A 15,423-nucleotide genomic window follows, 5' to 3' on the forward strand; every position below is an offset into this window, starting at 1 on the left:
GAATCAATGGAGGATGAATGTTGCATACACAGGGCCATCCTGGGAGGAAAACCTGTTAGAAGCGGCAAAAGACATCAAAACACCTTCAGCTGTCAGGGCAGTGATAGGTCGTTATACAAAGAAATGAGTCAGGGATCCAGAATAAAAATGCTCTTCATTTTTCACTTTTTAATAGTTAAAAGAAAAACAGGTATCATTTTCCTTTACAATGATGCACCGTTTGTCTACCACATTAAGTCTCAATAAAATGTATTGACGTTTGTGGCTGTAATGTGAAAAAAATCTATTAGAAAGGCAAAGAAGATATGAAATCTGAAAATGTTCTGCATCTTCACACAGGCGGTTCAAAGAGAGCAGAGCTATATTACCATGTTTGGTCACAGGAGGGAAAGGGGGTCATTTTAAACATACAACCTGCCCATCTGACTGCATCACAGTCAAAAGTTTCAAATTCAAAACAACCTCTAAATCAGCTGTAAACATGAAAATGTGAGCAAAGCTGTTATCAGTAGTTTATTGTATTTAAATCCGACACATTCAGAACTGCAAAAGCGGAAAAGAAATCTTAACTAGAAATGAAGGATTTCTCCACCTGCAATATTTTGCACTAGAATAAAGTTAAAGGGTAAAATTTTGATGGCAGCATGCTGCTCACAACTGCTGAAGCCAACAAGGACTGGAATGGTTTGGTTAAAATCGGGCCAATTCATGGATTCCCTATTGGAAACCAAACAAGTCTGGTCATTTCTATGCTTTAACAAATTTTCCGTTACTCTGAATTGATCCTCACCCTTTATTCCTCATTGACCAGCTGTGAAGAGTATGATAAGCAGCCAAAAAATGGGAATCCACTTCAAAACAATGAGTCAGAGCAAACAGTTCAGATTTACAGATTTTTCTTCATTGCTGGATCTTTTTTTTTTTTTTTTGAAAGTCCTTTGTTCAGTGACAGATTGTCCCAGGAACCTTGGATTTAGTGCAACAACACCACACAAGGAAGACCAAAGTATATTTATCAAGGAGAGGAAAATAAGAAAGCTACATAACGACTTAACTTTCCATTTCAGTGCAAGACAAAATAAATCAAGGAGTAATTAAATGTTTCTTCCCCACTTCCCTCCCTACTGAATGATAAACAGAAAATAAAAATCCATTCAAAGGGCATCAGAACTAATTTGGCCAGAAGCAGAAAAAAAAACACTAAAATGAACAGTGAGCGATCAGCATGTTAAAATACAAATGCATTAATAGAAAAATTTTCAAATATTTACTCGACCGAACGCTGCAGATACAAAACCGTTGGGAAACAAACTTTAGAGTCCAAGGATCATCTGAAGTTCTGCCACCAGGTGGAATAAGAAGTCCGACAGTAATTCAAGCCCCTGTGGAGCAACGATCTGGTAAACCAAGGATTAGACATTTTAATAACCGTTTATGTACCTTTTGTTTCGGACTGAAAGTTCCTTGGATGCATTTATTACCCATTTAAACAAACGGCAGGCACCTGTTATCTATTAAAAAAAATAAAACCCAAGAGAATCACAGCAAATAAAAATGTACAAAGCTCACAGCAGATCATCTTAGGTAGTCAAACAGTACGGAAAGAGTAAAGTCTGGACCTGAATAACATAAATCTTATGAATACTGTTAGATTTCTGTCTGCTATCTGCAGATTATAGTTCAAAAAGCAGCAGCTCTGTAAACCCCGAACCGCTTTGCACTTCAGTAAGACTTGAAGAGGTGAACTCGAAAGGCACCATCATGCTATTTTATCCTTAAACCAAGTTGAGAGAAAATAATTATACATAGAAAAGCAAAGCATATAATCAACTGATTTTGTTTGCTTTACATTTATTCAGTTTCTCCACATTCATGACAGGAAGGGAGGGAAGAGGGAGAAATGGTTTCGTTCATCCCAGTTTCGCAGTCAAGCAGGCAGGAGAAAAAAAAAAAAGCTGGAATCAAAATATAAACAGCGAGCCACCATCATCGATCTGCTGATCCTCCGTCCCCAACTTGTTTGGTAAAAGGTCATGTCCAGGAGTTAACCTTTATTTACAAATGACAAAAAAAAAAAAGACTTGTTTGTCCATCCAGCTGTGACTGCAGGGTAGTTTTGGGTCAAAGATACAATAGTACATTGGTCACAGCAGCCAGGCTGTGAAACAGCTTTAACACAGGCCTCTTCAGCTGCGGTCCCAGCGAGGACGTCAATGGAACGACACAAAGGAACCCGTTAGTGCATATTGATGAGTGCATTATGCAATTTTGTAGCAGTGGTCTCTTTCTCAAAATAGGGGAAAGGTGAAAGGCAAACCAAATCCTGCATATCACCTTTCCCTCAATGACGGGCAGAAATCTACAATATAAAATGTGCAATTGAGGAATTTTATGAATTAATACCTCAGTTATGTCAAGGCTTATAATCTCTCTGAAACTGTTGGGCTGTTCTGCTGTAGATTAAAGTCTCATCAGTCCCTCCTAAATGTGGCAGACTAGTGCTGCTTAGGTTGCCTTCAATCACAAATTGACAAATTCAGGTTTGAACTCTTGAGATACCCAAAAAAAAAAAAAAAAAAAAAAAAAAAGGATGCTCAGCTCACAACTAATAAGTGAACATTTTTGTTGTTTGCTTGTTTTGTCTATTTCACAGAAATGGTTGACAGGCTGTGTCACATTCCAAAGCAAGATGGAGAGGGGGGGGGGGGGGAGAAAAAAAAAAGCCGGGAAAAAAAAAAAAAAAAAAAAAAAAAAATACACCACCAAATATATACTTTATACATGATGATTTCTTTTCATTAATGAGAACGGCTGAAGATCAAGAACACAATACTACTTCCACACTACAGGTGGTGCTCTTCTTAGCGGCGCTGTGGGGTGAAGCGGCTCTCCCCCTGCCCGCCGGAGCCTCTTCCTGGACCCATGCCGGGTTTGGGGGCCATTCCGCCTCGAGGTGGCGGTCCCCTCCCGTCGCGTTCACGCATCATCCCAGGGCCGACGATGCCTCGCGAACCACCAGGGCCCCGGTCGCTGCGCCTCATGTCTCGGCGGTCATCCCCGCCTCGGGTCTCTCTCTCGCGCACAGCTCTGGTCTTCTTCTCCTCCACGTTCAGACGAACCTCGCCTCGGAACATGATGGGCTGCAGGAAAAGGAGCACAGACATTACATGAGAACTGGTCTGTCAGCAGTTAGCATTTGAGGAGAAAAATGAATAAATCTAATAAACTGGGTAAATGTTGAACAGATAATGCAAGCATTAGGCATCATGGAAGACGGCCTTTCAAACACTGAACAATAAAATACAAAACAGACGATGATATGAGGGGAAAACTTATTTCAGCTACTTAAATGAGTCACCACACCACCACCAAATGAAAGTGGGTAATGAAATGTTGATACATGCCCCTTCTACCTTGGCCCCCAGGATTCTCTGCACGGGATCAGAGTCGTCGAAGACCACAAATCCAAAATTGGGCAACTTTCCACCGACACCCTTGGTGTTAATTCTCAACTCCACCACGTTGCCATAAGCTGCAAGGAGAAACGACGGGTAAGTTTTACTTGAGAGGTAACCATTACAGACACCCAAGGATGACTGACGGGATCATAAATGTATTAATATTTTTAATAAAAAATGACCCTACTCATAAAGAACTCCTTGAGCTCGGCCTCATCGATGTCATGTGGGAGGTTGCCAACAAAAAGCTGGTGGCTGTCAGGGTACCGCACGATCCGTCTGCTGTCCATGTCACCAGATTCAGCGTCTCTTCCTCCTGCAGGTTACAACGGATGACTCATGAGCTGGCAACATCCTCCCCCCCAAAAACAATTTTTTTCGATACAAAGACAAGCCCTGGATTTATGTACCTTTGTTGACAAAACTTATGTGTGGTTTCCCCGTTTGTGACTCTGAAGACGGAACCCCTTCTGATCGTGACAGAGATGTGCAGGTAGTGAGAAAAAGAAGAACACCATCCCAAGAGAAGAGGAAAACACTATGAAGTCAGAGGTGAGTCATTACCGGATCGGGGACCTCGCTGGGTGAAGGTCGGTCTATCACGGGTGCGCTGGTCTCTGGGGCGCAGAGGTGCCGCCTGCGTCTCCTGCTTTGCTTCAACTCGTGGCTAAATAAACAACATTCAATTAGAACCAACACACGCGCAACATCTTTCATCATTCATTTAATTATCATCTTGAATTCACAGCATGTCATCCCAACAACTCTGAGCTCTACAACATGCTGGTTTGATTTTTATCTCCCTAAACTGTGTGATTAACGTAAGAGGGATTGTTTGAAGAGGCTTGTGTCTTTCATGGCATCATTTCCAGGTTTATTCTGTCAAAACATTATACTCCTGAAGCATAAAAAAACAACAACAAGCCTATAAAACAAAAATTAATCTCAATAAATTTAATCCATATAGAGCTGAGGATAATAAAACCTCAATGTAGTGGTTGCATAATGAGGTTGCACCATCACAGATGTGATCATCAGCACGATATTGAACACATGTCTAAAGAAGTTATCAGAGTAAGTGTATATATAATCTGCATAAATTGGAGATCATATTTCTGGAGATGGGGTGAGAGATATTATAAGGCTCATGTGACATTGCAAAGGTATGAGGTGAAAACATTAAAGTTTTGTTGTGTTTCACCGCTACAAGAGCAATGCACACTAAACATCCTGGTCCACAGCGACATGTTCACAGGTCAGGACAGGTCTCATTAGCCCTTTAGAAAAGCCCCGGAAATTCAGAATTTTGAGTCAGAGAGTCAGTGCAAGAGAACCATGCCTGCTGATCACCAACAATACATACAACTTTCCTCCTTTGCCCCGAGCAGTTTTAATAAATACATAGCATTAAGTCGGTCATTTGTAAACTAGTTTTAAGTTAAGACGTGTCAGTGCTGTTCATATGTTCAGGCCACGCAGCATCTGTAACCAAACTTTTAGAATCACCCCAGAGTGAAACATGAAAGCCCAGAATCCACATAGCGTCAATATCCAACCTAAATCTAACTTCACTGCTGCTTTCCAAGGCACGAGGATCAGTTCCCTCGTCCCCCTGGCATATGGAGCATTTTCCTCGGGGTGCACCTCTACATTTGTCAAATATTATATTTGTAAGACGCAAACCATTATTATTATTATTATTATTTATTTATTTTATTTTTTTTATCGCATTAAACATTAAATTGAATTTATAGAAACACTGTCCAGGAGTTATAAACATTTTAGATCAGTCTGAAATGATAAATGCAGAAGTGCTTCATAGGTTCTGAGTTGAACACTGCACCGTACTCCTCTACTGAGGCCCATTTAAACAGTTTAACAGAAACAACACATCCAGCTTAACAATCTAAACACAACAGAAGTTTACCTGTGAGCTTGGAGCTTTAACAACATGAGGAGAGAGTCCAGAGGAGGTGACTGTGCCAGAAGGAGGCAGGTTTTTACTGGTCACCAAAGCCCAGGAGAAAGGCTGGAATGAATGCAATGATGCATTGTTAAAACCAACTACGCTCCAGGATAAAACTGGTGGACCTTCCAGCACAGATATCATCACAACAGATTCACTCCATTTTAATCATTGGTGGGACAACATTACAGGGAATAAAAAATATTTAATAAAATCTGATTGGCTGTGAATCTACCGATTAAACAGACAGATGAGGAGAGCGTACTCGTCCTACCTTGGCAGGCTCCTGGGTGTTTGGTGGAGACTCTACAGGCGTCGGAGACGGCGCCTTCTCCTCCAGCTCTTCCAAAACCTTTTCCTCCACCTCAGGTTTAACCTCCTCAGCCTTTGGCTCCTGCTCAGGTTCTGGTTCCGGTTCTGGGGCTGGTTCCTCCATAGGCTCCTCTACACCATTCCTAAAAAGCAAAATTCAGGTAGATGTATAAATACACAGATAAAAAACAAAAAAACAAAAACGAATAAGGCTGTTAAGAAATAAGGCAGAGTTCCCGCTCAGCCACCATAGGGAGGTGTGTCCTTTAAATTCCATGTGGAAACATGATCAAATACACTCACTGGGTACCTTATTAGGAGTGATTGGTCCAGTAACACAGATGCGGCGGTGCGTGCAGAGCAAGACACTATCGATGCGCGTGTCTTTTCTAGAGTAATGTGACCAACACAGAGTTGTTTCTAGCTGACTGACTCACTAAACTGGGTTTAAAAACGAATGTCAACATGATGCATGTGCTAACCAAAAAAAGTCTCATCTTTTGTTGTTTATCATTAAAATGATCAATACTTTTGTAGAAACTAAAAGGAACAGGAACGTTTCAGCTTTTTTATTTTAATTTTCTCGTTTTGTCATTCTTTTCCTCTGTTATCACTCAGCTTATCTGAATTAAAGTTACTCTAGTTTAATATTTTTACCATTTACCATACTTACCAAAAATATAATTTAAAATCCTAATCCAAAAAAAATCCTTAATCATATTTTCCTCTATATTTTCACGTTATGATATACGTTTACATTATTTATTGGCTGCATCTAAAAATATCAAAGATATTTTCAATTTAAACGAAGATATGAAATAATACAATATAACATACAATAACTTATATTATATCATTGTAATTGGTCATCAAATCAATTCAGTTTAGTCTGTCGAATCAGCTGTCTGTAGTTTCTTTAAAGGTCCAGCAGGTGTCAGTATTCTGAGGGACAGAATCAACTCAGGATCAATACAGTTTGGCAACGTTTCGAAACGCATCAAGAATCCTCATTAACCCATCACTACTTATTAGGCATCTGAACCCATATCAGCATGATGGCATCATGGTAACTGCACATCCATCATGCTCTCGGCTCATCAAACGAAAAGTGATTAAGAGCTGGTGACCGTAGGAGCACAGAGAACCGGTCACATTCAACTCCATCTTGAAAGTATTGGATCTGTGTGAAATGTTGCAGTTGACCTCATCATGAGAAGACAGGTACACTCTAGTCATTAAGAAACACATTCCACCAATGATATAATATAGGATGTATGCACAAAGTCAGGCTGTTTTAGCCAAACAGACAATAGCCTCTGACACTATGACTCATCCACCTAAAACAAAACAAAAAACATGTTCTGATTCAATTGTTGTGGGATTGAACGCATTTCAGCCTCAGCTTCCTGTTCCTATCTGACAGCAAAAACCAGTCACTACCACGCTGCTATATCCAGACCAACCTCATAGCCTGAATTACTATGCTTTGGCTGTAACAATTCTTTATTCAAGCTACCGTTGCTTTTTTTGTATATGCTCTTGAAACACCAAGAACAATAAGGCTACCTCGAAAAGTAGAGATGGACTGATGTAAGTTTTTAAGACTGATGCTGATTATTTGACAGACTAACTGATCCCTGGTAGGTCTTGCTGAGTGGCCTGATTCTTTCAGCTTTTAATAAATTTTTTGCGACATTTACAAAATTAAAAACGAAAACTATTACACGTCTCAAACAAAAACAAGAAGACATTTAGTTGAAAAAAATGCAACATTAGCAATGGATAGCCAATGGAGGAGGTAGGAATACACAAAATAGACACAATCTCCAGGCATGCCTGCTGCATGCATTAAAGGGATAGTTCGGGATTTTTGACATGAATCTGTATGGCATCCCCATCACCAGTGTCATGCAATCACACTGACTTACCCCTGGCAGCGTCCTGTGAGCAGAGTTCTCGTACAGTTTTGGTCAAGCCGAAAGTAGTCTGGCAGGTTTGCTAGACCCAGCGAAATAAAACGTTTCTCTTCCCAAAACATTGTGTTCAAAAGAGTGATATTTTTGCATCCCACAAACATTGTAGTGGAAAAAGTCACACGTCGTTATCAATTGGTCCTATTTTCTCTCTGTTCGTATCAGTGCGCGCCATCATTCAGACAGCTAGGGCCTACTAACCTGACAACAGCCAGATGCATGTCTCGCTCCGCCCAGCTAGGAGCTAGGCGGAGCGAGGCATGCATCTGGCTGATTATTCTTATTTTGATTACATTAAATTTCCACTTCTGTCTTAATTTGGGTTCTGCTTTGATTGTAATGAACGATTGGCAGACTCTACTGGAAGACGTCCCAATGTAAGGCTTCTTTAAGTCATCTTAAATGAAGAGGAATGTGTGTGATCAATTACATTTCACTATTTTATAACAGATAAAAAAAAAAAAAAAAAATCACATTGATATATAATATAATAAAGTTGATTACATTTAGATTCTGTATAACGGGACAATAAGTTGACTGTTTTTTTTTTTTTTATACCTTGAACTGGTTCTAAATGATATGATAAATTCTAAAATGAAAAAAATAATTGGCACAGAACAGGGGAATTCAACAGAGCTGGTCTGTGTTAGCCAGATAGGAAAGTCTCTTTACGCTCCAGGACAGGGGTAACCAATTAACAATCAGCGTGGTCCGAATAAAGAAAAACAACCAGTAAAGGTTCGGGGACATTATTAGTCGTAATCCGTTACTTTAAACAGAATTTAACGCTTAAATAAAACGTAGGTATTTATGCATCCATGTTATACATTGAATGTTTAAATAAAAATTATTAATAGAATGCTTTTCCATTTTAAAATCTAAATGTTTTTTGAAGCAGAGAATAAGGTTTTAGTTTGGTATATAGACAATTTCCTGACTCAGTTTTTCTCTCACCTGAATTCAACATTTCCCCCCCCCCCCCCCCCCCTTCTTTTTTTAATGCTTAATGAGAGCAGTGGCTTTATGCTGCCCTGCAAGGCTTTAAACCTGGGTCTGAATGGAGACAAAGCCATTCTTAAGCACATATCAAGGAGCTCATTTCGATCCTGGACCCTTATTTTTGATTCTGTTCATGGTGGAGAATCCTGCTTCACAGCAGCAGGTTGAGCCAAACATACTCAAAATGTGCAGGGTCTCTTTGAGCACCATTTCACTTTTCTTTCACCAGTTCACCACAGTTCTTCCAGCAGTCCACACTTTTTCTGCTCTCTTTTTCTCATCATCTTCTTCTTTCCCATCACCTGGCTTTCCACAGGTTTGCTTGCTGTGTCTAAAAGTAGCAGCAGCAGCAACCCAGACTGACAGCAGCTCATTGGCTAATCTGTATCATGTGTAGCCTGTAGCCGGACGCTTTGGAGGGCTTTACCGCACAAACAGGAGATACGGCGCAAGTGAAGTTAGACACTGACGTCGTGCAGTAATTTATAAATGTTTAAAATCAGGTTGGGTCTGGATTAGCCAGCAGTTGTGTCAGGATCCGGACCCTGGTCCGCTAATCTGCTGCTCTAGTTGATATTAGCAGTTAATTTCCATACCCGTTACTGGTTTTGTTTATATTGCACTTTTGGGGCCAACTGAATAAATAATGTTTCCTTAAGCAACTTTAGATTTAAGATTAAGAATTCCTTACGCGACAGGGTGGGTTTCATAGTAGGATGTGCTGTTAGGGCTTTCCTGAAGCGGTTCGGGGGATGGCTGCCTCTCCTCAGGCTCCTCCTCAACCTCTTCCTCAGACTCTAGAAAGGTTGAAGGAAATTAATTTTAAAGAAATTGCTAAGGTGAAAGTTGCTTTTCAGTTCAAAAATAAGTTTTAAAGATCAACGTACCTTCCTCAAGCTCAGCCTCGGAGTCTCCAAACACTTCATCCTCATAACAGAAGATGTCGTTGTGGACGTAGAACTTGTTTGCCACTGAACCCTGGCAACAAATAAAAACATTTTCCCTCATAGGTTCATGTCAAAGTTCGACCAGGACAACAACTAGGCAAATTCTGACATAACTCATGGAAATAATTGCTTAATAAAACTCTTTCTTGACCATGTAAATGTGGAGTGTGATGGAGGTACTCACTTCTGGAGCAAGCACGAATGTTTGCATGAATTTCCTCATTGGTTGGCCATTGTTAGACAGCTCTCCCAGGACCTGAACCACAACTCCATCACTCAGTGTGGCATGAGCGTCAACGTGCCTGATTTTTGTGTGGCACTCGCTGAACTGCAATGACATGACTTTCTTGTGGATTTCCTAAAAGATAAGAAAACGCAGACGAAAATAAGTAGATGGAAAAAAGTTGATAGAAAAAATGTGGTCAGATTAGGTAAACTTATCCAAATCAGCCATCTTATAAAAATCTCTCCCAAAAGCTTTAAAGGGTAGCTTAATCCAACCTCAAATTAATGTTTAAGATTAAAAAAATTTTTTTCTTCAATTAAAGATCTTGATACAGCTAAAGATGAACTTTGTATATCAGCAAAAAATTCAATTAGACTTGAAAGCTTTATGCTTTTGACTCAGAGCATTCCATCAACACTGGTTCATCTAATAGTCATGACTTTTTGGGAAAATGTTAGTAAAAAAAAAGTAAGAATTAAGGATAAACAGTGTACTTTCAGGATAAATCACCAATGAACTGTGGGACCTACCGCTTGTCCATACACAGCTTCTGCCAGCTTCCCACTTGGGTCGATTCCTCCATGAACATAAGAAGAATTCCTCCCATAAAACCTAATGACAAGAAAAAAAAAAAACTGTCAAAAGTCTTTCCAACACTTAAAGAGGCTAGGAAAGTGTCAAACAATTACCTGTGCAGATAATCGGGTGCCTTGTTCAAGAGTGTGTAATACTGCCTCACGAACTCCCGCCCTACAAGCAGGGGACTTGGCTTCTCCATCACCATTTCTTTGGTAAACAATATTAAGTGCTGAAACAGAAGATAGACAGTGGCTTAAACAATAATAATGGTGCAACCAACAGTCATACATTTGCTGTTTTGATCTTGAAATATCATGTGTGCCAAAATATTTTTCATGCGTCATGCATTTAATTCTTGATGTAAACTTCTGTCAGTCTAGATAAAGCCCTATCCCTGATATCCATGATGAGTAGCATTTAGTGATCAAGTTGGAAGAACGGTAGCAACAACATTACAAGAAAATTTAGGAAAATCCAAGCAAATTTCAACATATAGTTATCAAAATAATGAATGTAGAGATATGGAGTTTTTCTAATATGATGCAGCCCTACTAAGGTGGAACATACAATCTTAGAAAAATCAGAAGTAACCAGTTGCCAGCTTTAAACCAACACTTAAATTTTTGATGTACAGAACAAACCAACAATGAAATTTGGAAATGGTGACGCTCCAATGGGAAGCTGGTTAATGAACTGAGCAATTTGGAAAACCCAAGTTACCGATGGCCATTAAATTCTGTTTCATGGATAGGGGTGTAAATCACACCCATCATGCCAATTCGATTCAGTATCAATTTCCTGACCCATGATTAGATTATTTTCAATACTTAAGAAAACACCACAATACGATTTTTTTTTTTTTTTTTACTTTACAGGCTAGACAATGTTTCAAATTTTAAATAAATCAATGAAAGCTGCAATATCGTCATCCATTTTATTTGAGAAACGGCAAATAACAGAAGTAGAAAAGTTGTACTCCAACTATGCCTATGAAAACTTCATTCACTGAAAAATAATGCCTCTGTGTTTACGCAATTGCTTGTGTGCAAGCGGAAAGAGGGCAGTAGCTAAAGGAAGCGAGGTAGGAGGGCAAAATAGGTTAAGCGCCACCGCAGCACGGGAGTCAGAATTACGTCCAGGAGCAAATGGATCGGATTGTCGGCTGTTGGATCAATGAATCGATACAAAACAACTATTATTTACATCCCCTATTAATGGCATATAATTATTTAAGCTTATTTAATATTCAGGTGAGGAGGAAGCATTTGCACAGCAGGGCCAGCCATGCTGGATGTGTACAGATAACCCCCTTTAAAGAGCTTTTGCTCCTTATTTCTAAATTTCATATAAACTATTCCAAGATCTGATGTAAACTGAAATAGTGCATGCATGTGCGCCTACATATATATTTATTAACCACAAGCAGTTCAGTATGATGTTTCTGCTTACATTATGAACAGTCTGCTCTGCCACAACTAACAGGGGCACATTCTCAGCTAGTAATGGAAGTACAAGATCAGGTATTCAAGACATTTCCCTTTAACAAAACATGTTATTTCCTCCCCTTTTTTTTGTGACTCAATCCAGAGAATTGCCACAGTGGCTATTAATAAGAGGCCCCGAAATCTGAGAATGGACTAATAATAATAATAATGTCCATTCTCCACTCACCGTAACTTAGAACATGTTTGAATTACTTGTTCTACAAAACTGATGGCTTTCAAAGAAAGGCTGTCATCTCCAAAGATCTAATTCTGGTAAATTTCAAAAGCTACGTAGTAAGAATCTTAAGAACAAGTCTATGTAGAGTTTAGATAACAATCGAGCCACAACTTCCGAGAACCTTATATATGATAGTCTTGGCTTCATAATTAAAGCTGCATTACCTGGACTGGAAGTTTACGATTTTAACTATAACGAAAACATCGGTGAACATCAGTCAGAAATCATCCAAATTGATGGGTCCCGTAAACGTGTTTTTTCCCCCATTAAACGGCTAACACGCTAACCATCACTGAACTGCGACATCAGATTGCTAGAAGACAAAGAGAGGAAACCGGCTACAGAGGAGAAGGGGAAGCGACCTTCGTTGTCTTTCAAGTTCGGAAATGGATGAAACAGCCTAATACTCTGCATAAACATCGCTTTTGGAGTAGTTTCGCATCCCCGAGTAGAATTTATGTATACAAATAATTGGCCTGGTGCCCGCGGCCTTTCATGCATTAGCTTAAAACACAATCTGGCACATTTGTAGCATGTTCACAGGCTGCATGATGTGACGGATTTACGTTTCACACGAGTATCCCCAGGTGGAAGGTTTACAGGTACAGGGTGCCACCACTAAGCAGCAACCCTACATTATCTAGACCGTATAAAACGGGACTTTAAGTGCTAATAAGTCGGCCTTTTCACTGCTACAACAGCAGCTCTGATGCTGCTACTTGACAAGCTAACGCTGGCCAACTTGTGGCGTCGTTGCATTTCCTCCACTGCTGTGTTTTTTTTGTTAAGTAGGAAGAAGTGTTTTATCCCGACAAACACTACAGAAATACAGAATATCGCCAACAACTGGCGTCAAATACGAGTTTTTAAAGGAAAAGCCACAATGGAACAACATGTACGCTATCTTGCTAGCATACAACAAAGGAAGGGAAATAGACAAAGTCCCACAAAACTCAAAATGCCTATTTTAATAAATAATAATGCTTTTAATACGGATGGCAACACAATGACATTCACATTTGACACAATAACTGTTAATAATCGACCAGTTGTGATTTGGGCTAGACAATGCAGCTAACATTAAGCTAGTTAACACGGCTAACTCGCCGGCTCGTCTCGGAGGAGAGCTAACTTACCTTTTGAGGGACCTATCTATGCAGACAGAATAAGGTGTAATAAATAAGTACAAGTAACAGGCTCGAAACTGCTGTGAAACACGACGTATCCCAGGCGAAATAGTCGATATTTCCCACACTGCCCTTCGAACACCAGTGTGGTCTCTGCTGAACCACAGATTGCAGATTTTTAAAGTGATACGTTCAGTTTATTTTTTCACCCCTGCTGCCTCGTCAAGGGAACCCCGTGCAATTATTCGGCCAATGGGCTGCTTACACTAGGTGATATAATTTGTGACGGCGGAGGATTAGCCACGCCCATTTCAAACTTTCTGCAGGAAAGCTTCATCTCACCTCCTGCTGCAGATTCTGTTGTTGGTTGAACATAAAAATGGGCCCTGTTGTAAAAAGCAGATCAACAGTTTCCAAGAGTCACACAGGACCCGAGAGTTCAAAAGCAACGGTGATAAAGGGAAATGTTACTTTTTATACACATAAAAAAATATGTTTTTGTTGTTACATTAGTATATTTTCGATTCTGTATTTATGCTGCTATAGGCTTCTGGAGGACACAGGGACCCCAATTTCTGCTTCGCTCCAGGCTTGGAGCTCGTCTGCCTGGCTGTGTGTTTCCTGGACCAAGCCGCCTTTTACAGCTGCTTTTTGTATCTCTGCTTCTGTCTCCTTGAACCCCAGTCGGCCTCGGCAGATGGCCGCTCACACTGAGCCTGGTTGTGCTGGAGATTTCTTCCTGTTAAAAGGGAGTTTTTCCTCCCCACTGTCACTACAAGCATGCTTAGTGTAAGGGATTGCATTCGAGACAATGAGTTGATGCAATCAACTGGTTTTCCTGAGATAGAAAACTTTGAATCAGTTTGACTGTATGATCTGGTGAACTGTAAATTGCCTTGAGATGACATGTGTTGTGAATTGATGCTATAGAAATAAAGTGAATTAAATTAAATTATATTGTACAAGTACTCTATACATTGTTTAAGTGAGCTTTGAGATAGTAAGGATAAACTTGATACTTACTCTCTTACAGCCGTGACTTATTTCGGGAAAACTTGAAAAATAAAGTAGAAAATAAACCAAAAAAACAACAAACAAATTAAGTGTTGCTGTTTTCCTGACCAATGGAGCCCGTCTCATCATTGTATGTATTTTCTGTTATTCAAAAAGAACATCAGAAAAATGCCTTTTTATTTGCCTGAATACCTCTTAACCCTCCCACATATGATTATACAAATATAATGCAATACAAAAGCGCTAATATAATTTTTTCAATTACTAGATCAGATTTCAACAATAGTAAGAACACATAAGTATCCCTGTTTTAACCAAAGAAGGTCTGAGTTCAAAGGAAATTCTCTGAAATGGTCCAATGAAAGCCATGACCTTAACCCAATAATCTAATGGAAATGTTCTGGTGAGCTAAAAAAAAAAAAAAAGTCAGGCGATCATGTGAAGAAAACTGATCACACAGAGTCGAAGCTGAAGCTGTCCAGAAACAGAGGAAGAGAGGTGAAAACAACTCAAAACCGATAAGTGTTTGACTTTAGAAAAATGCAGTTAGGCTGAATATTCAAAAACAACAACCCTACAGCAACCTTATGGTTTATCAGGAAAAAAGAAACCAAGCAGACAGACAGGGAAAACAAGAATCAGGTTATAATAACAGACAGAGCATATTAAGAAACATAAATACTGAGAAGGATGACTAATCTGTCTAACCTGTTTGGAGAAACCACAGATCAACATCTAGTGCATGAAGTATTTTAAAGCTTTATGAATTTAGCACACAGTCTTTATTAAAGTCAGACAAAAGGGCATCCAATACAGAAAAACTTAGAAAATAAGAGAAACATGAGAATGTAGATGAAATAAAACAGTAAATGAATGTTATATGCATATGTTTTCCTCTTTGGCAAGTCAACTTTACTTTCATAATACTAATAACTCACAATTCAATCCAAATAGCTTTATATGACATCTATAATAATGAATAAAAGCAACAACAAAAAAAAAAGACATTTACATGCTTAAAAGGAATCCTTAACAAATTGGTTATTAAGATGCTTGAATCAAAAGTTACAGTAAAAAATAGGTTTATGTATTTCAACAAC

The 15,423-nt window shown here is 39.3% G+C and overlaps 1 protein-coding gene across 2 annotated transcripts; it reads right to left on the bottom strand.

Moving 5' to 3' along the window:
• Positions 1 to 148: 148 nt before the first annotated feature.
• g3bp2 (GTPase activating protein (SH3 domain) binding protein 2) lies at positions 149 to 13,498 on the bottom strand. Of its 2 annotated transcripts, none has more exons than XM_038278614.1 (13): positions 13,319 to 13,498; positions 10,571 to 10,689; positions 10,412 to 10,493; positions 9,840 to 10,013; positions 9,596 to 9,686; positions 9,400 to 9,505; positions 5,699 to 5,879; positions 5,386 to 5,487; positions 4,023 to 4,125; positions 3,869 to 3,928; positions 3,646 to 3,774; positions 3,414 to 3,532; positions 149 to 3,140 (listed from the first exon to the last, which is right to left on the bottom strand). In XM_038278614.1, the coding sequence occupies exons 2-13, from the start codon at positions 10,663 to 10,665 to the stop codon at positions 2,862 to 2,864; spliced, it is 1,521 nt and encodes a 506-aa protein (XP_038134542.1). In that variant the 5' UTR covers positions 10,666 to 10,689; positions 13,319 to 13,498; the 3' UTR covers positions 149 to 2,861. The 2 variants fall into 2 exon arrangements, with proteins under 2 accessions (XP_038134542.1, XP_038134541.1); XM_038278613.1 differs by having other exon boundaries at positions 3,405 to 3,532.
• Between the last annotated feature and the right edge of the window lie 1,925 nt (positions 13,499 to 15,423).

This window comes from Cyprinodon tularosa, unplaced genomic scaffold (genome assembly GCF_016077235.1).
Source record: "Cyprinodon tularosa strain WSP-4 unplaced genomic scaffold, ASM1607723v1 ctg142, whole genome shotgun sequence".
In the NCBI taxonomy this organism is placed as follows: Eukaryota; Metazoa; Chordata; class Actinopteri; order Cyprinodontiformes; family Cyprinodontidae; genus Cyprinodon; species Cyprinodon tularosa.

Bases quoted from the DNA above. Each gene is read 5' to 3' on its own strand.
- g3bp2 (XM_038278613.1), bottom strand. From the start codon at position 10,665: ATGGTGATGGAGAAGCCAAGTCCCCTGCTTGTAGGGCGGGAGTTCGTG. The intron at 9,687-9,839 runs GTGAGTACCTCC...ATTTGTTGCCAG, and splicing joins CATTCGTGCTTGCTCCAGAA to GGTTCAGTGGCAAACAAGTT. The intron at 5,488-5,698 runs GTAGGACGAGTA...CATTCATTCCAG, and splicing joins ACACCCAGGAGCCTGCCAAG to CCTTTCTCCTGGGCTTTGGT.